Source organism: Sarcophilus harrisii, chromosome 4 (genome assembly GCF_902635505.1).
Source record: "Sarcophilus harrisii chromosome 4, mSarHar1.11, whole genome shotgun sequence".
In the NCBI taxonomy this organism is placed as follows: domain Eukaryota; kingdom Metazoa; phylum Chordata; class Mammalia; order Dasyuromorphia; family Dasyuridae; genus Sarcophilus; species Sarcophilus harrisii.
Window position 1 is genome coordinate 290,349,835 of NC_045429.1, and position 23,543 is coordinate 290,373,377.

Below are 23,543 nucleotides of genomic sequence, written 5' to 3' on the forward strand. Positions count from 1 at the left end.
TATTTGGTTTCTCATCACACATTTATTTATTGTACATTTTCACAATCTGGATTTGCCACAGAATTGGGGGTACTGAATGGGGCAGGGTAGGGATAGGGAATGAGGAGGGGGTCTAGAACAATACCCCACCCCCACATCTCCACCACCCCCAACCCAGTAGGCAGCTCTCTTTCTTCTCAACCTCCCAGAAAGTAGAATGGAGGAACATGGAGGTCTAGTGGCAAGTAAAAGGATTATATCCTTCCCTCCATGTTCTCCCCAAATTGTGCCATTTAAAGAGACTTTTTGACCCTTCTCCTTCAACCACTAACTCCCCTTATCTTAGAGGACCTCACAGGAACCATTTCCTTCTTCCCTTGGAGAGAGGAAGGGATAAAATGTCTCTTCCACCCCCAACAACACATTCTGGCAATGACTATTTCCCCTTTCCTTGAATTCAGGGGGGCATCCAAGGGAGGTGGGCAATGACAGGACTTTGCAAACCCTCCCCAGAATACCAGGGTGGGCTCTCAGCTCTGTTCTCCACAAGGAGGTGGTTCGGAGGGGAGGAGGTCCATGGAGGACTTGTGAGGTGTTCCTCAGCCCCCTTACCAGACTCCCCACGGCAGTGACAGCCCTTATTGGCTGGTAGCCTCCCCTCCTAGATAAGAATCGGAATGTAACAGGGTTCCCCAATTCATCCCAGCTGGGGTGGGAAGGGCAGGTGAGGGGGACTCTTTTGAGAATGTCAGTGAGTCCCCCCTACCAAATATGGGGAGTAGGAATGTGGAGACCCCCAAGTGGCAGAATTATTGGTCCATCAAAACATTTAACTTTAAGACACTTACATACCAGCTGTGGGGTTGAGAGTGGGGAGGCATTTGTGGGAAGAAGGAATTGGGAAAAGATGATGATAGATAAGAGTTAGAAGGAAATGGATGGTGAAAAAAATGGAATGGGGGGAGGCCACAGGCCCCCATGTGTTAAAAATCAAAGAACCCCTCACTTATGTAAATGTCGTGCAAATAAGGGTAAAATTGGAGGACCCATAGGTATGTTTCATGGGTAAAAGAGGGAGACCCAATATAGGTCAGGAGGCAGGAATGACTGAAAAGCAAACCCAAAAGGGTATGGTTGGCTATGTAAATGACACGCTAATTTAAATGCTCAAAGCTCCCAGGAGACACTGTGAAGGAAAAGGTGGCTAAGGGAATCTTTGTCACAGTCCATAATGATTGGATACTCCATAAATAAGGGGGAGCCCTAGGCCCTGGGTGGAAAGAGATGGGTAGAAGAGATGAATAGCTAAATCCAGGCAAAAAGGAAGATGGAAGAATAGAGAATGTTGCATAGCAAATGCACATGAGGGGACTGTGGGTCAAAATAAAAGTAGAGGAATGAAGAGTTAGGAGGAAAAAAAAAGGGTGATGAGCAAGGGAGAGAAGTTAAGAACAACCAGAAAAAATCTTCTAGTAATAAAACTACAAACAGACCAAATATATATAATATTATATATGTATAAATAACAGCTGGCTATTTACAAGGGGAGACACACACACGCAGACACACCGGAGGTGGGACAGGAAAAGGGGCTGGAAGATATGGCTGAGAGGGGGAGAGCCATGGAGGGGAGGGAGCCCTCTCCCGGGCAGGGACAGCTCCTGCTGTGGGCTTAGGTGCTGAAATAAACTGTGGAGAGACCCAAAGAGTGTTAGGGTCAGGTTTGGTCCATATCTCCCCAGCTGGGGGAATCTCTCACTTATACTTAGCCCTCCTTAGTTCTCCCCAGCCCCCCCACCCTCAGAGTTTCATCAGTCTTTGTCAGGAGGGCAAACTTGGGGGTGCTGGTGGGACTCATGATCTTATAAGGGGCTGAATGAAAAGACTGTTTCTTTTTCTTCCTAGACCATAGTATGTGAACCTCCTCCCTCAACTTCCCACTCACCAATGATAAGGATGAGGATGATGGCGCATATCACTCCAAGGATGATCATCATCTGGGGGAAAGGAAGAAAGAAGGGGAAAAAAGGTGAAATAAGGAGGTAAAGAAAAGATGAGGGGGAAAAAAGAAAAAAAGGAAAAGAGAAGAAAGGGAGAGGAAGGAGAAAAAGAAGAGGGATTGGGAAGGAGAGGGGGTCATAATTAAGTTAGTAGGGGAAAAGATCAAAGCACCAAGCTCTACCTACTTCCCACCCTCCAAATCATTTCCTGAAAAAAAAAACCCTACAATATATCAAGGGGGGCAGAGAAGAATCTTAGTGATCACTTAATGTGGCCCCTTCATTTTAGAGAGAAGAAAACTGAAACTCAGAAAGAAGTGACTCACCCAAGGTCACAGTTTTAATTAAGTGTTGATCAGGCCTAAGAACACTTTCCTCCATTCCTTCAGATGCCTCTCCTGGTTAATCCACCCTGTGGAACCACCCTATCCCCTCCTCCAGCCTCCTTACTTTGAGGTTTTTCCACCAGTATTTACGCTTGAGTTTAGCAGCGCTTGTCTCAAACTGGGAAGCCCCAGCCTGGAGGGCATCTGCACGGTCATCTAGTTCTGATAACTTCTGGTCCCGTTCTAGAACCTTGTCCACATTCACCCGCATGATATCCACCACCTAGACAATGGAGGGGGAGAGGGTTGACATATTTAAACTCGTGCCATGGATTCACACAAGCAACATACCAACAATATGTCACAAACTATACCAGGAAAAAGCTTAAAGCATCACATAAATAGGGCAACACCCCAAGGACATACATCTGGTATATACTAGGACACAGATCTTGGGCTGACTATAACCTGATGTGAGAAACTATCAGAAACACAGAGTAAATAATTCCAGGGACACATGCTTAAGGCATAATGCATATACAGTACTCCACTGGGGACACAGAGCAAGGGCATACCAGCAGCTGATCCAGATACATGCCTTGGACATACTGTTAGAACTCACTGACACACTGGGTGTAGGTCAGAAACCTCTTTGTAAAGAGGCAGAAAGGCATAAAACAAACAATAAGACTTACCCACTATCTACAAACCTCCTACATGCCTAGTGTACAACAGCCCAACACATCAGGCCGGGACCTCAAAGGGTAAAGCAAAGGAGCAATGCTAACTAACTTACCCGGCATGACAACCGTGACAGAGGTTGATGTCCAACACTGCTGACACAAAACATTTGTGCCTCTTATCCTAACCTCCCTCCCACCCCAATGCAATATACTTCAAGGCACACAGCAGTGAGCTGTCCGTGGTACTGATCACAAGGCAACCGGTTCTTAACCACCTCAACCTCCCCCACTTCCCTTTCTTTTACATCTCCTCCTCTGGGCTCACCTCATCCACCTGGGCCTGGGTTTGCTGCAGCCTCCTGTTGCTAGTGAGGTTTGGGGGAGCAGCAGGAGGGCCCCCTTCTCCTGCTGGGGCAGCAGGAGGCATGGCAGTAGCAGGAGCAGACCTGAGGGTGTAAGTGGCAAAGGTGTCTTGACACAAGGACATGCAGCCCTTCACAGCAGACTCTGCAGAGCCTCTCCTCTCCCAGGGCCCCAGCTTTCCTCTCAAAGAAAAGACCTCCCAGACTTATTCTGAGTCTGTCTCCTCTCTTAGCCCCGTTCCCCCTAAAGAATGAGGGACTGGGTTAGAGCACTGTGGTAGTGACTCCTGGCCTCCTCTTCTCAAGGCCCCGGACAGGCCCCTGACCCCCAGCCTGGGAGGGGGAGCGGTGGGGGCAGGTTGGTGGAGACTGCCAAGAGCAGTGGGACTTTGAAGGGTGGCCGGGGCAGGCATGTGAGGCACAGAGGCTGGGGTCACCCGGGCTGGGCTGGTGAAAGGGAATCTCCAGGGGTGGGTCCCATAATAAATGCGGGGACTCGGGGCTCCCAGCCGAGGCCTTCGATCCGCATCCCTGGGCACTTCTGGGCCCGGGTATTTTTAGCTCCTAGCTCCTCGTTCTCCGGAGGGTTAGACGGCTCCGACCCAGCCCCTTCCCTAAAAGCAAAAGCGACGCCCCCACGGCCGGCCGCGCTGGAAGGGGCAGGACGGACAATGCAGGCACAGGCGGGGAGCGGGCGGCGGCGCGAAAGGCTGCAGCCCAGCATTCTCACCGCCCTCAGGCCCGGCCCGGCCCAGCTCCCAGAGGGTGCGGGCCACGGAGGTGGGGACCGCCGGGAGGGCGGCGGCGGCGGCCGCGGCTGCGGGGAGAAGGAGGAAGAGGACGGGGGAAAGAGGGGGAAAGGAAAAAGAGGAGGAGGAGGCGGAGGAGGAGGAGGAGGAGAGGAGGAGAAGGAGAAGGAGGAGAAGGAGGAGAAGGAGGAGGAGGAGGAAAAGAGAAGGAGGAGAAGGAGAGGAGAAGGAGAAGGAGAAGGAGAAGGAGAAGGAGAAGGAGAAGGAGAAGGAGAAGGAGAAGGAGAAGGAGAAGGAGAAGGAGAAGGAGAAGGAGGAGAAGGAGGAGGAGAAGGAGGAGGAGAAGGAGGAGGAGGAAAGAGAAGGAGGAGAAGGAGAAGGAGAAGGAGAAGGAGAAGGAGGAGGAAGAGGAAAAAGAGAAGGAGAAGGAGAAGGAGGAGGAGGAGGAAGAGGAGGACGAGGAGAAGGAGGAGGACGAGGAGGAGGAGGAGGACGACGACAACGAGGAGGAGGAAGGAGTAACAGCCGGAGGGTGGCTCCGGGCAGTGCACAGGGACCCAAGATAGCCCGGGGGATGGAGCCCAAGGTAGCCCGGGGGACGGCGCCAGGCGCCGGGCGGTGCAGACTCACATGGCGGGGGCGGGCGCGCGGGCGGGCGGGGACAGCGGCGGCGGCGGCTCCGGCTCGCGCTGGCTCCGAATGGTGCTGCCGAGCCTGGGGACGGGAAGATGGCGGCCGCGCGTCACCCACATCCGGGCACCCGTGGGCCAGACCGGGCGGGGGAGGAAAGGAGGGGGGAGCTGGGAAAAGGGGTTGAGGTGCCGCCATGTTGGATGCCCTGCTCCTTCCCTCCCCTCCCCCTTCCTGAGACCCTGACCTGAGAGGAGCTCAGGACTCTCTAAAACGCCCCTGCCCAAATATTCAGGTCGTCCCCCGGACGCCTGTCTCCAACCCCCAAACTTCCCCCGGATCTCCAATCCCAAATTCCCAAACGTTCCCCAGCCCCCAAATTCTTCAGCTCCATCCTCCTATTACCAGATTCCCAAATGTACAAAATTATCACACAGTACATCCAACACCTCAACCCCGAAACTACAACGTTCCAAAATTCAGTCTTTACCATTTTCTCAAGCCCCAGCATCTCTAACCTAAAACATCCAAGTCATTAACCCTCCAAAGCTTAGACCCCCAGTTTTAATAGCCCTTGAAACTCCTTTGATACTCCAGTGCTTCAAATCCCCAAACCAAAACTTTAGTATTCCTGATCCCCCAATTTCCAAAAACATCATTCAAAATGCCAAGCTTCAAGCACTTAAACCTGCAATATCTCAGCTCAGCTTCACCTCAGATATAATACACCCCAACCTTCCAATACCTCGGGGTATAGGACCCTAATTTCCAAGACTCCGAACAGTTGGTACCCCAACTCTCAAAGTTCCAACAATTCAATTTTTCATCACCTTAAACTTCCTATATACAAACTTCAACTGACATACCACACTTTAATTTCACTCTAGCGATAAGCCTTAAACCCTGATCTAAACACTAGAATCCTAATATTCCAACTCCTCTAGAATGATAAAATTCCAACTTCAGACTGTACAACTCCCCAGTTCCTACTTCACACTATACACCCTCACTTCAGCATCCAATCCAACATAAGAATATCCCAACCCAACAATACAGTTCCCCAAATTAAAGAACTCCAATCTTTGACTCTAACCACACATAGTCCATTCTTCAAAGTCCTAGTCTTAAGTTATTTTGTCCTAGATGACTTAACTCAACCCCCTACCTCCCAGACCTAACATCCAACCCTTACAGAAAGAGGACAGTTTTCTTCAAGGGGATTCAAAAGGAAAAAGAAAGTCCAATTTGTCCCCAAGTCTGGCCTCACCATCCCTGTATTTTGATCCCCATTCCTTGTGACTGTAACTACACGGGCATCAAGAGAGTTTGGAACTGAAAGGGATTTCAAAGAACATCTCAGGGTGACAACAAAAATCCATGTTGCAAATGAGGAAACAGTTCCAGAGTAGTGACTTGTCTGAGATTACAACTCTAGTAACTGGCATTTTCAGAATTCAGATCTAAGACTTCTGATTCATCCCTAGTCCTTTTGGCATACAGAAGCCCTAGGAAACTCAGATGAGAAAAGGGAAAGCAGAGTGGAGGGGAGTCTAAGAAATGTATGGGTGTGAGCTTTTTACTCTATCCAGATTTTTAATCTAACCAGAACTATTCACAATCAAAGCTCAATATCTCTACTTACTGGATGGTAAAGGAGGCATCTATTACCTTCAAACCCCATCCTTAAATCTTCACTAAAGTCTACCATCTCCTCAAGCTATCATCGTTTAGATTCCCTCTTTACTTCTGTTTATTTACTTCTAGACCTTTATATCCTGTCTTCCAACTTCATCAGTAGACTGGAACCATAAACCAAGTTAACAATGATATCTTAATCTTAATAACAATTAATATCTTAATTAAATGAGAGGGTTTTTTTTTTTTTTGTTGTGTTTTGTTTTTTAGTCTTCAAACCTTCTCAGCTAATGTGCTCCATTTGATATTGTTGGCCATTCTCTCCTCCTGGTTACTTACTCCTCTCTTGTGTTTTGTGACACTATTCTCTCCTTATTCTCTTCCTTTTTAACCAATATTTTACCTTTTTTGTCATCAACCATTTTGACAGCTTGATGAAGTCTGTGCACTCCCCAGATTAATGTTTGTAGGCATATAAAATAAAATAGATTACAAAAGAAACTAATCACATTGAAATAGTTATCAAAATATTGTTTTAAAAGTTCAGAGATAGTTTGATATCTGATCCACTGACCACTTGGGGAGGGTCAATCCTGCTCAGTCTCCTTTACTGATTCATTATCACTATATATAATTATGACTATATGCTAAAACACTTTGCAATTATCTCATGTCACTCTCAACACCCCTGAAAATTAGGTGCTATCCCTATTTTACAGTTGCAGAAACTGAGGCAAACAGCTTAAATGACTTGCCCAGGATCACACAGTTAGTAAGTATCTGAAGTTAGAGATGAAATCAAATCTTCTTAACTCCAGGACTGGTGATCTGTCCACAGTGTCATGGATGAATCTTAACCAAAGGTTGTTCCCAATTCTCTATATCAATGAGTCAGATTTATATATCTATTCCCAGTTTCTCCCCAGAGCAACATCACCCCTTAAATATTGAATTTCAAAGCTCATTTCATTATCTTTGCCCCAAAACCACGTGTCTTCTAAACTTTCCCATTTCTGTAAAAAGCATTATACTGTTCTTCCAGTTTTTCAGTAATTTAACATTTGTCACTCCTCATACTTCTCTACCCCATGTATCCAATCAATAGTCAAGTCTTGCTATTTCTATGTTTATGGTACCTCTTTCCTATGGATTCCTCTCTCTGTTCAGATCTCAAAACTTCTAAGATTTAAACAGATTTTAATTTCTAACTTTTGTTCTTACATCTTCTAGATTAACGCCATCCTTCTCTTGCTCTCTCTCCCACATCCCAGAGGACCATTCCTTTTAACAAAGAATAATTTTTTTTGAAAAGAGGAAGAAAAAAATTTCTAAAACCAATCTACATAAAACAAAACCCCTGGCATTATAGGCAATGTTCCATAGGCAATGACCAGGAGTAGCTGGAAGTGTTTCCTTATAGTTCTTCTTTGGGACCAAATTTGTTTTTAATTTCACATTTATTTTCCAGTGTTTTATAGTGATTGTGCATTGTTGTAGTCACTTCAACAAGCACTTAACTACATTCTGAACATTGTGTTACATGCTAAGGAATGCAAAGAAAGGGGAAAATAATCTCTGTCCTCTAGAAGCTTGAATTTTATTAAGAAGTGAAATGATGAATAGTGCTGAACTTGGAGTTAGGAAGATCTGATTTCAAATTCTACCTCATATACTTACAAGCTATGTGACTCTCTGGGCAAATCATTAAACTTCTCTTGGCCCTAGTTCCTCATCCACAGGATGTGGATGTGTCACAACTGCCAAATAGCTAGCATGCATATAATATATTAAGGTTTGCAAAGCATTTACATATGTTAGCTAATTTGATTCTCATAATAAACCTGAGAGGTAGTTGCTATTATTAGCTTCATTTTACCGATGAGGAAACTGAGGATGAAAGTTCAAGAGACTTGTGCAGGGTCACATAGCTAGTGTATGCTTCCAAGTCTAATACTCTATCTGCTATTGTTTCCTAGCTGCCTGCCTAAGACAAAAATTGCTGCCCAGGATTAAAATTAAATTTTCTGATTACCAGAATAGTTCTTTCCAAAATGGTATAATAGGTAGGTGTCTTAGGCTTCAGTTTCTTCTGTGTTGTGTTATTACCAAGAAAACTTGTTACTCCCAATTGTGCATGGTATAGTGCTATGCACATAGCACAGAAAACATAGGTGTTAGTTTGCTGCTATTCTGAGTGCATAAGGCCCTTATAATATATCAATATCAATAGACAATAATTTATTAATACTGTAATCTTATTGCTGATCTATATGTTAGGTATATTGATAAAAATTAATCCTTATCCCAATATCTTTTAGTTTTGTGAAATAAATATTCAAATTTAGATCTGTGAAGTGGAAGGACTCAAAGATTCCCTTCTTACTGGTTACATGAACTATACGACATTGCTGGCAAGTGGTCACCTAGCCTCCACTGAACATCCCAATTGATGGGTTGCTTTCTGGGGTGGCATTTTTAGCTCTCACTGATAGGAAGTGCTTTCTTCTAATGAGTTGAAATCACCTGTGTGTATTCGTATACATGACTCTTAAATCCCTTCCCTCTTTCCTGATTTCTAGTTTGATATTCCCAGTTATCTGTGGGACATAGGATAATATCAGTTTTGAATCTTCTCATAAAAATCAGTCTCCGTGATTTTCCTATCACTATTGATGTCACTAACTTTCCTACTACCTAGGCCAGAAATATTATTGCCCTCTTCCAGTTAAATTCAATAGTGACTATAATATGCAAAGGTGCTATGTTAGTACCTGGAGAATAAGCAGATAAGGGGGATAAAACACCATTTTAAGATCATGGGATATTAAGAGTTGGAATCACCTTAAAAATCTCTTAATCCAGCTGTTCATTGACATGTATGGAGGTTGTCATGTATGGAGGGCCAGAACTCTGAAGAGGTATACTCGAATCAAGGACAGAATGGTGCTTGTGATTGAGCACCTACTCAGTGTGAGATAATGGTTCTCTATGGTGATGTAATGGTTGTGCTTGCTCAGTGTGCTGTAGTGATGTAATCATACTGAGGTGTTTTAGGGAGTCTCAAACACAGAACATACTCTCAGCCACAGTTCTCAGCCACAGACACATAGAAGACTTTGGTTCCAAACTTCAGATTCCCGACTCCATCTTTGACTAGCCATGTGGTAGCTTTCCTGCTTCCTTCACTTCTCCACCTAAAGACCAAGGACTCAGGCTGATCTTGAGGTCTTCCAGAGAACTAGCCTTGACATTATTTTTGCAGACAAACGTGGAGCACTAGAAACCCAAGGTCTTTCAAAGCAGGGCACAAAGCAGTTCTACTGATGCAATCTTAAGCTCAGTGGAGAAGTCCCTGTGACCCAGAAATAGGGTGAGTATAAAAATAGATAAACAAGAAACTTTGGTAAGGGCTAAACTAATCACTTTTGGGTTTTTAGCTGAAATGGGGCAAATATTAAGAAAAGAGCCTCCTCCACCCCAAAGGAAGTATGTAGAATGCATAGTTAGATTAATAAAAAAGCAAGGTTTGTTGGTAACTCAGAGGCAGATCACTGGACTCTTAAATATATTAAAATGCACGTGTCCTTGGCTATCTAAGGGGAAAAAATTAGATTTAGATATGTGGTAACTAGTGGGAGAGTAACTAATTGAATATTATGAAGCTATGGGTCCTGATTCAATTCCTGAAGAAATATTCCTTATGTACAATATAATACAATTGACTTTAAAGACTCCCAAGTCTTAGTTACACCCAACAGGCACCCTTAGGGCATTCCCAATCTTCTGACCATCCTCCCTCAATTTTGCTTTTGTGGGTGGAGGAAGGAGGAGTGGGAGGGACAGTGACACCATCAGCACCACCTATGCAGCAACTTTATCTACCCACTATGACATGATTACAAAGGGCACTAATTAAAGCTAAAGAGGAAGGACAGGATACACTGATTTGAGAATAGAAATATATCCTGTTGATTTCAGAAAGGCCTGGAGAGACTTACACGAACTGATGCTGAGTGAAATGAGCAGGACCAGGAGATCATTATATACTTCAATAACAATACTAGATGATGACCAGTTCTGATGGATCAGGCCATCCTCAACAACGAGATCAACCAAATCATTTCTAATGGAGCAGTAATGAAATGAACTAGCTATACCCAGAAAAAGAACTCTGGGAGATGACTAAAAACCATTACATTGAATTCCCAATCCCTATATTTATGCACACCTGCATTTTTGATTTCCTTCACAAGCTAATTGTACAATATTTCAGAGTCTGATTCTTTTTGTACAGCAAAATAACGTTTTGGTCATGTATACTTATTGTGTATCTAATTTATATTTTAATATATTTAACATCTACTGGTCATCCTGCCATCTAGGGGAGGGGGTGGGGGGGTGAGGTGAAAAATTGGAACAAGAGGTTTGGCAATTGTTAATGCTGTAAAGTTACCCATGTATATATCCTGTAAATAAAAGGCTATTAAATAAAAAATAAAAAATAAAAAAAAAAAAAAGAAATATATCCTGTGATTGAAGCGTTTGACTCTTCAGATCAAGAAAAAAGAAGATACACTACTTTTAATCTGGAAATTTCCAAAGACTTGAACTCTTTATGGGTCTACATTGTCTTATATTAAGATATTATTAGAGAATTTGGCTTTTGAAGTTTTAACCCCTAATGATTGGAAATCTATAGCAAGGACATGTTTAGAACCTGGCCAGACTTGTCGTGGCTTTCTGAGTAGAGTGAACTCTGTAGAATATAAGCCCAATTAAATAGGCAACCTGGGGTTAATATGCCAATCACTTTTGACCATCTAACAGGTGTAGGTCCTTATGCAGACACTTTAGCACAGATTAATTACCCTTTGACAGCCTATGAACAAATTGCTTCTGCTGCTATCAGAACATGGGGCACCCTCCCAGGAAGACAAGATAGAGGGGAAGCTTTCACAAAAGTAGCACAAGGTCCAAATGAACCCTTTGTTGATTTTGTGGGACAGCTGTCATATGAATTATTGGTAAAAATGTAGCAACAGAAATTATGATAAGACAACTTGCTAAAGAAAATACTAATGAAGTTTATAGAAGAATTATACTAGGACTATACAAGGATGCTCTTTTAGATGAGATAAGATGCTGTAGCACAGTGGGCACAAATACCTTTTATACCCAGGCTATGGTGCAGACTTCCCAAAATCCGAACATGGAAAGACAGGGTCCCTTTTGACAAGGGACTTCCAGAGAGACTCGTCAATGCTTTCAATGTGGTAAAGTAGAGCATTTGAAAGCTCAATGTTGGCATAAAGATAGAATGAGAAAACAGGATGGGAGAATAAGACCCAAAACCCCATGTCCAAAATATAACAGAGGCTTTCATTGGGCATTAGAATGTAGATTGATTCAGAGAAATAGGATGTGAGACCCAGCCCTAGAGCCCCAGGAAAAAACACTTGGGGCACAATGGTAGCTGATGCTATACCCAGAGAGTCTTTAAAAGTTCAGTACTGAGACATGATCAATCAGCTGAGAAGCAACATGATGTGAGAAAGGGATTACAATTGGGGAGAATAGAGTTGTATGCAACTGGGACTACTGAGATATCTCCTGGAGAGGTGAAATCTCATCCTCTTCAGCCTATACATCCCTTGCCTCCAGGCACAGTAAGTAAGCTTGACCATTTCACCTCCTAAGAGTACTTACAAAACAGTGTCTATCCATATACTAATGTGGGAAACTGGGGAATGTGTAGATAATATCCCAGTCACTAACACAGGTAGACAATGTGTGACTTAGCAACCAGGAGAAATAGTAGCATCAGGTTTACTGATACAGACTCCTAATAGGCAATCTGGTGATATTTGCCCAGAATTTGATTCCCAGAAACAGAATCCAGGAATTTTCTGGATTGCAGCTATTACAGCTGATCATCCTATGCTCATGTAAATGTATGTAAATGGGATACCATTGAAAGGGTTGGTAGACATGGATGCAGATTGTACAGTCATTAGAGGTGCCAGCTGGCCCAGTCATTGGCCAATGATTAAGGCAGACACCTATATGTCTGGCCTAGAAGGATCAATAGCAGCTGAAGTTAGTGATACCCCTTTGAGATGGACATTTGAAAGTGAAACAGGAGTTTTTACTCCTTTTGTAGTTGAAAAGATCCCCATCAATCTGTGAGGAAGAGACATCTTACAATAATTAGGATTACAAATGAGTACTTTGGCTTTTTAGGCAGGATTGCTGTTGAAGGCCTGCCAACACTCTCACCTTCCTATTCAATGGAAAACTGATACACCAGTGTGGATAGAACAATGGCCCTGAGCTAGTGAAAAAAATTCAGGCCTTATTAGATATAGTACAGGAACTTGATTAAGGACACTTACAACCTTCTTTAAGTCCTTGGAATTTCCCTGTATTTGTTGTAAAAAAAAAAAAAAAAAGAAAAGAAAAGAAAAAAAAGAAAAAAAAAAGAAAAGAAATCTGGAAAATGGAAGATATCAACTGATTTAAGAAAAAGTAAATGAACAGATGGAAACTATGGGAACTCTTCAGCCTGGACTTTAATCTCCTACTCAGTTTCCCAGAGAATGGCCTCTTTGACTTATAGACATTAAGGATTGTTTCTATTCTATCCTTCTAGATAAGGAGGATATGAAAAGATTTGCCTTTTCAGTGCCCAGTGTTAACTTAGCTGAGCCTAATAAAAGATATTAATGGACAGTTTGACAGAATTAATGGACAGAAAATGAAAAATAGCCCCACTATGTGTCAAATGCATGTTGCTGCTACTCTCACTCCAGTAAGAAAAGCATTTCCAGAAGTTATGTTATTATATTACATGGATGATATTTTGGGTTGTGCACCTGAGGAGTGAATGTCAGAAGCATGTCTACAAAAGACCATAGAAACACTAAGGAACTACAAATTGCATATAGCTGCAGAAAAAATTCAAAGACAGGCTCCTTTTCAATATTTACGATATGAATTATATCCTAAGGTGCTTATAAGGTGCTTTCCTTAAGAACAGAGAAGCTAATCAAACTGTGCATATCCTTTGACCCAGCAGTGTTACTACTGGAATTATATCCCAAAGAGATTTTAAAGAAGGGAAAGGGACCTGTATGTGCAAGAATGTTTGTGGCAGCCCTCTTTGTAGTGGCCAGAAACTGGAAACTGAGTGCCCATGAATTGGAAAATGGCTGAATAAATTGTGGTGCATGAATATTATGGAATATTATTGTTTGGTAAGAAATGACCAGCAGGATGATTTCAGAAAGGCCTGAGAGACTTACGTGAACTAATGCTGAGTGAAATGAGCAGGACCAGGAGATCATTATATACTTCAACAATACTATATGATGATCAATTCTGATGGACATGGCCTTCTTCAACAGTGAGATAAACCAAATCAGTTCCAATACAGCATTAATGAACTGAACCAGCTACACCCAGCGAAAGAACTCTGGAAGGTGACTATGAACCACTACATAGAATTCCCAATCCCTCTATTTTTGTCTGCCTGCATTTTTTATTTCCTTCACAGGTTAATTGTATGCTATTTCAAAGTCTAACTCTTTTTATACAGCAAAATAACAGTTTGGACATGTATACATATATTGTATTTAACTTATACTTTAACATATTGAACATTTATTGGTATGCCATCTGGGGGAAGGTGTGGGAGGAAGGAGGGAAAAAGTTGGAACACAAGGATTTGCAACTGTCAATGCTGAAAAATTACCTATGCATATATCTTGTAAATAAAAGAAGCTAAATACCTTAAATGACTTTCAGAAATTGATATCCAATGGATGCACGTAACATGTCCAGTCTTAGGCTTAACCACCTATCAATTGCAACCATTATATGACATTTTTTTTTTTATTTTTTATTTAATAGCATTTTATTTACAGGATATATGCATGGGTAACTTTACAGGATTAACAATTGCCAAACCTCTTGTTCCAATTTTTCACCTCTTACCCCACCCCAATCCCCTCCCCTAGATGGCAGGATGACCAGTAGATGTTAAATATATTAAAATATAACTTCATTATATGACATTTTAAGGGAGAGGCAGTGCTTTAAACTCACCACACCAGCTTACAAAAGAAGCTCAAGAGGCTTTGAGAGAATTGAACTGGCTTTACCCAATGTGGTTGAAAGAGTCACTCACAGATCATTACTGATCACAAAATAAAAAATTTCGACTATACCAAACTGAAAAGTTTTTGTACAAACAAAACTAATGCAGACAAGATTAGAAGTGAAGCAATAAACTGGGAAAATATTTTTACAGTCAAAGGTTCTGATAAAGGCCTCATTTCCAAAATATATAGAGAATTAACTCTAATTTATAAAAAGTCAAGCCATTTTCCAACTGAAAAATGGTCAAAGGATATGAACAGACAATTCTCAGATGAATAAATTGAAACTATTTCTAGTCATATGAAAAGATGCTCCAAGTCATTATTAATCAGAGAAATGCAAATTAAGACAACTCTAAGATACCACTACACACCTGTCAGATTGGCTAAGATGACAGGAAAAAATAATGATGATTGTTGGAGGGGATGTGGGAAAACTGGGACATTGATGCATTGTTGGTGGAGTTGTGAACGAATCCAACCATTCTGGAGAGTAGTTTGGAACTATGTTCAAAAAGTTGTCAAACTGTGCATACCCTTTGATCCAGCAGTGTTACTACTAGGCTTATATCCCAAAGAGATCATAAAGAAGGGAAAGGGACCTGTATGTACACGAATGTTTGTGGCAGCCCTCTATGTAGTGGCTAGAAACTGGAAACTGAGTGGATGCCCATCAGTTGGAGAATGGCTGAATAAATTGTGGCATATGAATATTATGGAATATTTTTGTTCTGTAAGAAATGACCAACAGGATGATTTCAGAAAGGCCTGGAGAGACTTACCTGAACTGATGCTGAGTGAAATGAGCAGGACCAGGAGATCCTTATATACTTCAACAACAATACTATATGATGACCAGTTCTGATGGACCTGGCCATCCTCAGCAATGAGATCAACAAATCATTTCCAATGGAGCAGTAATGAACTGAACCAGCTACACCCAGAGAAAGAACTCTGGGTGATGACTAAAAACCATTACATTAAATTCCCAGTCCCCATATTTATGCCCACCTGCATTTTTGATTTCCTTCACAAGCTAATTGTACAATATTTCAGAGTCCGATTCTTTTTGTACAGCAAAATAACAGTTTGGTCATGTATACTTATTGTGTATCTAATTTATACTAAAAATATTTAACATCTACTAGTTATCCTGCCATTTAGGGGAGGGGGTGGGGAGAAGGAGGGGAAAAATTGGAACAAAAGGTTTGGCAATTGTCAATGTTGTAAAATTATCCATACATATAACTTGTAAATAAAAAGCTATGAAATAAAAAAAAAGACTTAAAATAAATCTCACTTAATCTACAACTGAATAAGAGTCACTTCCCTGAAAAGTAACTATATAAACTTTGCTTGAAAACTATGTACCATGAAAAGTGTAATAACAAATTAAATAAAATCTCAATTCTAATACTAAAAAAAAAATCACTCAAAAACCCTTGGAAATATTAGTTTTTACTACAAAAAAGGCACCTACAGCAGTCCTTCATCAAGGACACAGTGTGCTAGAGCGAGTGAACCTCCTAGCACAACCAGAACAAATCCTTACTCCTTATCCAGTGCTTGTGGCTAGAATTTTATTAAAGGCTATTAAGCGAGTAGTATAATTATTTGGGATAAGACCTGACAAGATATGCACCTTTTATACCAATGAACAAATTAATGTATGCTGTGAAGCCATCCCAGATTGGCAAATTTTATTAGCCACGGCTCCAAATTTTACACACGGGTCTTCATTAAAGATAATCAGACTATTACATAATTGGCAATGGATTTTTGAAGAAAAGGTTTCTAAGGTTCCTATTGAAGGACCAACTATCTTTACAGATGCATCCAAACATAATATTTGTGCTGTATACACTCATGACTTAACTATAAAGAGAGTAGTCAGAACTCCTTTTCAATTCACTCAGCAGAATGAATTGTATGCAATCATGCTAGCTTTTACTTATTATCCAGAAGATGTAAATATATCTGATTTACCCTATTCAGTAGGAGTGGCACAAAGAATTGTCACAGCCCAAATAAAATTTGTAGCTTCTAATATATATCAGCTCTTTAAGGAACTTCAAGATAAAGTGAGAAAGCACCCAGGTAAGATTTATATCTTGCATGTCCACTCTTACAGTGGACTTCCAAATCCTATTTTTTATGGAAATTCAAAGGCATAGCCTTCTAACGATGTTAGCCAATACTCCTTTATTTCAGGCAGCCCAAGAATCTCATTCTAAATATCATCAGACTGCTCAAACTTTATGTTTGCAATTTGGGATAACAAAAGAGGAAGCTAGGAGCATAGTAGAAGCCTGTACACAGCTTGCCTTCCTTTCCACACTCCTACGCTCCCTCCAGGGAAAAACATTTGGCAAATGGATGTGACCCATTATAAATCTTTTGGTCCTCCATCATTTATCCATGTTGTAGTAGACACCTTTTCAGGATTTACTTTTGCAACACCAGCAGCAAAAGAAACAGCCCAAGTGGTCACTGAATTCCTTATACAAGCTTTTGCAATTATGGATCTGCCAAAAGTAATAAAAACAGAGATAGAACTGCATATACTTCTAAACATTTTGCATACTTTTGTGTACAATATCAGATTTTATACACTACTGGCATACCTTTTATTCCTCGAGGACAAACAATAGTAGAGAAGAGAAACAGAAACATCAAGATGCTCCTCCAAAAACAAAAGAAAGGGGGAGCCACAGGTAACTCTAGAGAACTTTTAAATTTAGCTCTTTACACTATTAATTTTTTGATTTTTGATAAAAATGCACTGGCTCCAGCAGACAGGTTTTATAACCCACCAGAAGCTCCATTATCTTTAGATAATCACCAGGTGATGTGGAGAGATCCAGAAAGTGGTGAATGGAAGGAATCAGACAGCTTAACTGCTTGGGAGAGAGGGTTTGCTTGTATCTCTACACATAGAGGAGGACTCAGATGGGTGCCAATGAGCTGTATTTGCCTTTTCCATCAGAGAGAGACAGAGCAAACCTTTGAAATGAAGAAGACCCAAGAAACATTGGGTGATTCCATCGCTGACTGTACCCACCACTGAAAGAGCATGGCAGTTATGGTATTTGATTCATGAGCATCAAAAATTGTTAAGACTGCTGCAGGACTTTAAAACCAGCAGGAATGATTGGATTCCCTGAGACATGATAAGACTATTGCAGGACTTCAAAATCTGCAGGAATCATTGGATTCCCTGACATATGAAGCAATGGACAATAGATTAGTTTTGGACTATATTTTGGCTGCTGAAGGAGGTATATGTGCAATTTTAATTTATATACCCTCCTTCTAGGACTTATAGGCATGGGCATATATATTCATTCATATCGTTTGTTATATCACTAGGTTGATTCATGTTGTTACATCACTACTAGCCTGAATTATATTATGTGCTTGTGTAATACCTCCCATGCTGATGGATTTATGTCTACCTGTTTTAATTTCATCCCAGAGGAAAACTGCCAACAATATGTGGTTTGATTCCCCATTTCCCTTTGGTGTTTTCATCTCCCATCCTGAGAAGTAAGGGAGGGTATGATCACCTCTTTTTTGGGGTTCTCACTTCCCTTCCTGAGAAGTCAGGGAGGGTATGATCACCTGTGTTCTAAAACAAAAAAAGCAGAAGATGTAGAAGGCTGAAACTCTGAAGAGGTATATTTGAATCAAGGACAGCATGGTGCTTGTGGTTGAATACCTACTCAGTGTGAGATAATGGTTTTCTATGGTGATGTAATGGTTTGTGTGCTCTGTGTGCTGTAGTGATGTAATCATACTGACTTATTTAAGGGAGTCTCAGACACAGAAGATGTTCTTTCGGCTACAGCCACTTCAGGCTCCAAACTTCAGATTCCCGACTCCATCTTTGACTAGCCACATGGTAGCTCTCCTGCCTTTTTCACTTCTCCACCTAAAGACCAAGGACTTGGACGGATCCTGAGGTCCTCCAGAGAGCTAGCCTGGACATTACAATTTGCTTAAGAACACATAATGAATGGCATAGCCAGGATTTTCCTCCAGATCTTTTGCTTAAATCCAATGAAGACCAAATGATCTTGAGCTTATAACCAAATGAGGGCAAGAATAAGACACATGTTCAAACATATAGGTATATAAAGGCAACTTTTTATGTAACCTATGTGCCCTAATTGTTTATATGCTATCCCGCATTAGACTTGGAAATCAAGTGTTTTTGCCCTTCTTTGTATCCTCAGGACCTCAAATAAAGTACTTTGCTTGTTGACAACTCAAGAATACGTCAGAATTTCTTATCTAATTCCTGAATCCCAAGTTTAGTGTTCTATCACAGAGCTTATATATTTTGAGTGTAAATGAGATGACTGATAATTTTAAAAAACAATATTGAGGGGTGAAGTAGCTTTTGGGTGTGGCAAATAGTTTAGGCATAAAGATCTAGGTTTGAGTCTTGACTCAAGACCTCTATTAGCCAAATGACTAGACCAAGCTCTCATTTCTAAAACAAGAGCTAATATCTATTTCACAGAATTGTCTCTGGGAGAAAAAGAATCATGTGTACATTAAAGGGCAGAATACTTAACTCTGGGCAGTCACTTCATTTAGGAATGTCCTAGTGTTACTCTGCAGCTCTTTACATTATCAGTCTCTCCTAATTCCCAAGGCTTCAGAGAATCCTCTGGCCACTGACCTTTTGCAGTGTCAATCAATAATCCAGCTTACCTCTTCTGAGATCTTCAGAGGTCTCTGGCTATGATTTTATAAACCATAGTTTAATAACCGATAGTGAGCTCAAGAACAGCCATGGCAAAACTTAGTCTTTTATTATACTTGCTCATATATTGCCCGGACCTGTTAACTCCCAAGTGAACACCAGGTCTGCAGGAGACCCATGTGCTCACTATCAAGCTCCTTACCTCTTATCTATCCATTCACTCAACTCTCCCAGGACAATAAGACTATCCTCTTCCTGCATGGGGCTTAAGAAAGATCTTTAAGGTCACATGCACAGCCAATCGGGGAAGAAGATATTCCCCATTAATGAGGCTACTTCGATATGAGCAGAATCCCGCTCACTAGGCAGTTTCTTGGTCACAGAAATTACTTCTGGGAACCTCAAAGCACTTTCAGACTTCTTCCTGTTTGCACTGGGTTTGACCGTTGTAAAAAGACCCTAACATGTACAGAGAAGTGTTATGTAGATACAAGGTATTAATATAGAAACATTTTAGGAAGAATTGCTTTATTCTTAGCATTTATATATGGTTCCTAGTCTGGCACATAATAGACATCTAATGCTTATTGATTATTGACTAATAGCAAGTTTTTATTGTTGCTGTTTTTACATTATATTTCCTAATATAACCATCCCATCCCTTTTAGATAGGAATATAAAGAATGATATTCCTTTTAACAAAAATTGAAAAAAGAGGGGGGGAAATTCAGCAAAAAAATTCTCGACCCATAGTTCCCAATTTCTTTTTGCTTTTATTTTAATATTTAGGGATAAAATAGGACCATGCTTTAATTTTTCATTTCAAAGTTAAGATTCAGAAATTTAAAAGTCGAAGTAATCTTAGAGTTCATCTAGGACAATGTCTTCCTTCTACAAATGAAACCAAGATTATACAGTGATAAAATAATTTACCCCAAATCCAGAACAAAATTGGAATACAAATTCAGACTCTGGTGCTTCTTCCATTCCTATCTCATTGCCCCAAGGTGTTCCATTCCCTCCCATCTTCTCTTCAAGCACTATTAATCCTTCCTAGGGGAGTGTCACTCTTGCCTTCTAAAGTGGTATGTCTCATTCCAATCCTGTTGGAAAGAGTGAAGATTTGGGTTATACTATAAAAATGAACTCTTGACTTCCTTCACTCTCTGGAGACAGGACACCATTTGCCCATTTCCTCATAATAACTCCATTTTACACAGAGATGAGGAAACAGGCATAAAAAAGGTTAAGAGATTTTTCCAAGGTCACACAGTTAATCAGGGTCCTGAGATTGTCCATTATGATACATAATCTGGGTGGTTCTAAGTATTGCTCATTTTACAGATGGGAAGAAGTCACATCCACTCAGGGCAAGTCTTACTAACAATAAAGAATATTTTCTGGGAGTCATGGAACATTCTAACCCGATCTACCCAAAGTAGTGATCTCATGCATTGCCTTTCCTCAAGTCCTCACACAATGAGGGACTGTTCCATCTTCACCACAATCTAAAGAAGCTAATCTTAACTTCATTTATCCCATAAGGAAAGAAGCCTCATGTCTTTCCTTTGCTTAAAGCCCCCATGACCCATGTTGTCACTGGCTGCATTTGTCTCAGTTCCTGGGATTTAGACCACAATCCTCAAAAAAGGGATACCAGTAACTTTAAGGTCCTGCAGTGGATGGGAAAGCACCAAGTTCCTCTTCCAGAACGTCCTGGTCATCTAGCTCTTCTTTTCTGTGTATGATATGGCCAGCACCTAATGGCCTTTGTTAGTGTTTCACCAGCTTTAGTTATACTACAAAAGTTTAGTTTTATTACAAAGCATAAGATACAAAGTCATTGTGTCCAAATTCGGAGGAGAGAAAAACATTGCAAGAGAGTTCCCCAAACTCCGTCACCATTACTCTTCCCATGTTTTCTCCAAGGACTGAGAGCTGGTTGCAAAGCCTTTTCCGGTCTTCTGCCCCACATTTGTAGAATCAGAAGGATTTTTTCTTTAACACGAAGACAGTGATGAACATTATTACTTCAGTGAAAGCTGGAAGAACACTGCGAGAGGGAGGTGTGATCAAAGACTTCCTCTTAAGAAAGATTCCCAGCCCCCAAATCCACACCCTATTCGAGAGCATCCCTTAAATATGGAAAGTGTTGCCAAGGATAGCTGCCCTCAAATGCCACACCTGCAGAAGGTGAAGATGTACCAATAGGTGGAGCACTCCCAAGACTCGAAGACGAAGAAGGCCAAAGACACAGCTGCGCAACAATGCAGCGCGATAGCTTATGCTGAGTCAGGGAAAAAAAAACCACTAGAACTACATTTCCCAGCATACTTGGGAGAAGTTGGGCAATCTCCCAGCAGGACTAGGTCCTCTGGCACCGAACGGGAGGAAACTTCGCTTCCTTTCCTGGCCAGCAAATTAAACCAGGTTTTTAGGAGCAGAGATGTTTTACTCTCTTTCCTTCCTTCTCCTCGACCACTGTTTTTGTGACCGCCATGTTACAAGAGGCTCCATCTTGTGCCAAGTCAAATCAGAGATCCATACCGTGCCCAGGCCTAGCACCCCTTGATCTAGGAAACCATGCCATTGGCCACCAGGGTAAAGAGTAAGTTGAAAGGATACAAAAGAGGCTCTGGGTGTTGTTGAACATGGACACGCCTGAAAAGAAACCTGCCAGTTCTATCAGGAAGAGGCCCAATGTAATGGAGAGAGCAGTGACCAGCCTAAGTGGGGACAGAGAAGTCCTGGAGTCCACCCTTCCCAAACAGGAGCCCCTCCCCCCCTTTCCAGGTATTTTTTTCCAGAACAGCTCAATTCCTCCACCCCAAACCAAAGTGGGGGAGGGGAGGCCTCCCACACTCTCCCATCCACCCTAGTTGGCTCACTCAGAATCCTCCTTCTTATACTGGTCGGAAGTGAAACTGGGGGGCAAACTGGCTCGGATATTGTCATCCTAAGGGAGGAAAAAAGAGCAGGAATAAACAAGATTTGTAAGCCAGAGTAGAAAAGAAATGATAGTGGCAGGGAAGCCAGGGTCTGCCCCTTCCTCTCATTCAGCCATGAAACGGAGAACTAGAGAGAGGTCCTTAAAAGACCAACGGTTCATTAAACTCAACCACTTTCTTTTGTTGGGGAACAAATTAAGGTCCACAGACCGAGAGTCCTTAAAGTCACACAAGGGAAATACTAAATCCTGAAGCAGAATGATTTCCTGATTCCCAGGTAGGAGCGGCTCAGGATGCACCAACAGCCTCTAACAGGGAGCCCTTCCACACTGCACTTAGGGAGGGAAGAAAGAAGAACTCGTTAAAGGAGGTGGGAGAATATTTCTGAAAAGAAACGGTTAAGGTTTTGCAACCGCAAGCGCAGAAGCCACAGGTTGGAGAGTAAAGAAAGGGGCAGGCGCAGGCCCGGGGAGAAAAGTAGTTCTGGCTTATCTCAGACACGCGCGACTTCCGTTACCCGGCCAAACCTTGGGCCAAGGAAAGGGGGCGAGGTGACCCGAAGAAAGTGAAGGGAAAAGGCTGTGAGGAGAGGTTATTTTACCCGCGTCCAGAAGATGGTTATCACGATCACCAAATGAGCTAGCAGCGTCAGAAAACGAGAGGGCACTAGTCCAGAGACCTGCCCCATGCTTTCCGAGGGCCTGCGTCGGACTCTTTAAGGACCTACAATTCTTTCCTGCACCTCGGCGTTGCCTCCCGGTTGCCTATGGCAACGGCGGGATTTTTTTTTTTTTTTTCTCCCATTATAGTGGGCTAAACTATCCTAAAAATCTCGCGAGAAGTAGCAATTACACTGCGAGACACTGAATTTAAAGCGGCCCCTTACTAAACCGTAGCAAGCAGCTTTCTTGGCGCGGGATCCCTACCTATGAAGGGATTCTCGCATATAAACGTGTGTGCGCGGCCTCCTCCCCCGACACTGGCCTTTGTCCTGTTAGGATTTGCCCTGGTCTCTATTAAATCAGTCCCGCTGCCTCCCGGTCCTTACCTCACCCTTGTTAACTCTGATTCACTTACATGCCATCTTTACTGTCACCTTCCTACTAAACCAAGTTCCCAGAGCACTTGAATGATTTGTCTATGCATATCCCCAACTCCTAGCACCGGGCCTTTTCCTTGAGGTTGTGAGGGATGTAGAAGACCCCTACCCAAAATGACCACTCAGAGATCCCCCAGCAGAAGGCAGAAAAGTTGTGTATCGAAAACCTCCGGAGGATGAGCAGTCCCATCGCGAGATAAGAAAGAGAAAGCTCGCGGTAGGAGGGCTAACGAACATGGCTTTTATGCAAGAGATTGCATCACAA

General features: G+C 42.0%; 2 protein-coding genes across 4 annotated transcripts; both read right to left on the reverse strand.

Annotated features, from left to right (window-relative positions):
- VAMP2 (vesicle associated membrane protein 2) lies at window positions 1-4,878 on the reverse strand. Its single transcript, XM_031965474.1, has 5 exons — window positions 4,730-4,878; window positions 3,314-3,434; window positions 2,430-2,588; window positions 1,925-1,976; window positions 1-1,668 (listed from the first exon to the last, which is right to left on the reverse strand). The coding sequence occupies exons 1-5, from the start codon at window positions 4,849-4,851 to the stop codon at window positions 1,652-1,654; spliced, it is 471 nt and encodes a 156-aa protein (XP_031821334.1). The 5' UTR covers window positions 4,852-4,878; the 3' UTR covers window positions 1-1,651.
- A 16,142-nt stretch (window positions 4,879-21,020) lies between these two features.
- Window positions 21,021-23,543, reverse strand: TMEM107 (transmembrane protein 107). 3 transcript variants are annotated; one of them, XM_012548701.2, is made up of 5 exons: window positions 23,388-23,543; window positions 22,120-22,187; window positions 21,857-21,957; window positions 21,416-21,512; window positions 21,021-21,284 (listed from the first exon to the last, which is right to left on the reverse strand). In XM_012548701.2, exons 1-5 carry the CDS (start codon window positions 23,466-23,468, stop codon window positions 21,215-21,217), a joined length of 417 nt encoding a protein of 138 aa, XP_012404155.1. In that variant the 5' UTR covers window positions 23,469-23,543; the 3' UTR covers window positions 21,021-21,214. The 3 variants fall into 3 exon arrangements, with proteins under 3 accessions (XP_012404155.1, XP_003768773.1, XP_023358505.1); XM_003768725.4 differs by lacking the exon at window positions 23,388-23,543 and adding an exon at window positions 22,781-23,207; XM_023502737.2 differs by lacking the exons at window positions 21,416-21,512; window positions 21,857-21,957; window positions 23,388-23,543 and adding an exon at window positions 22,781-23,218.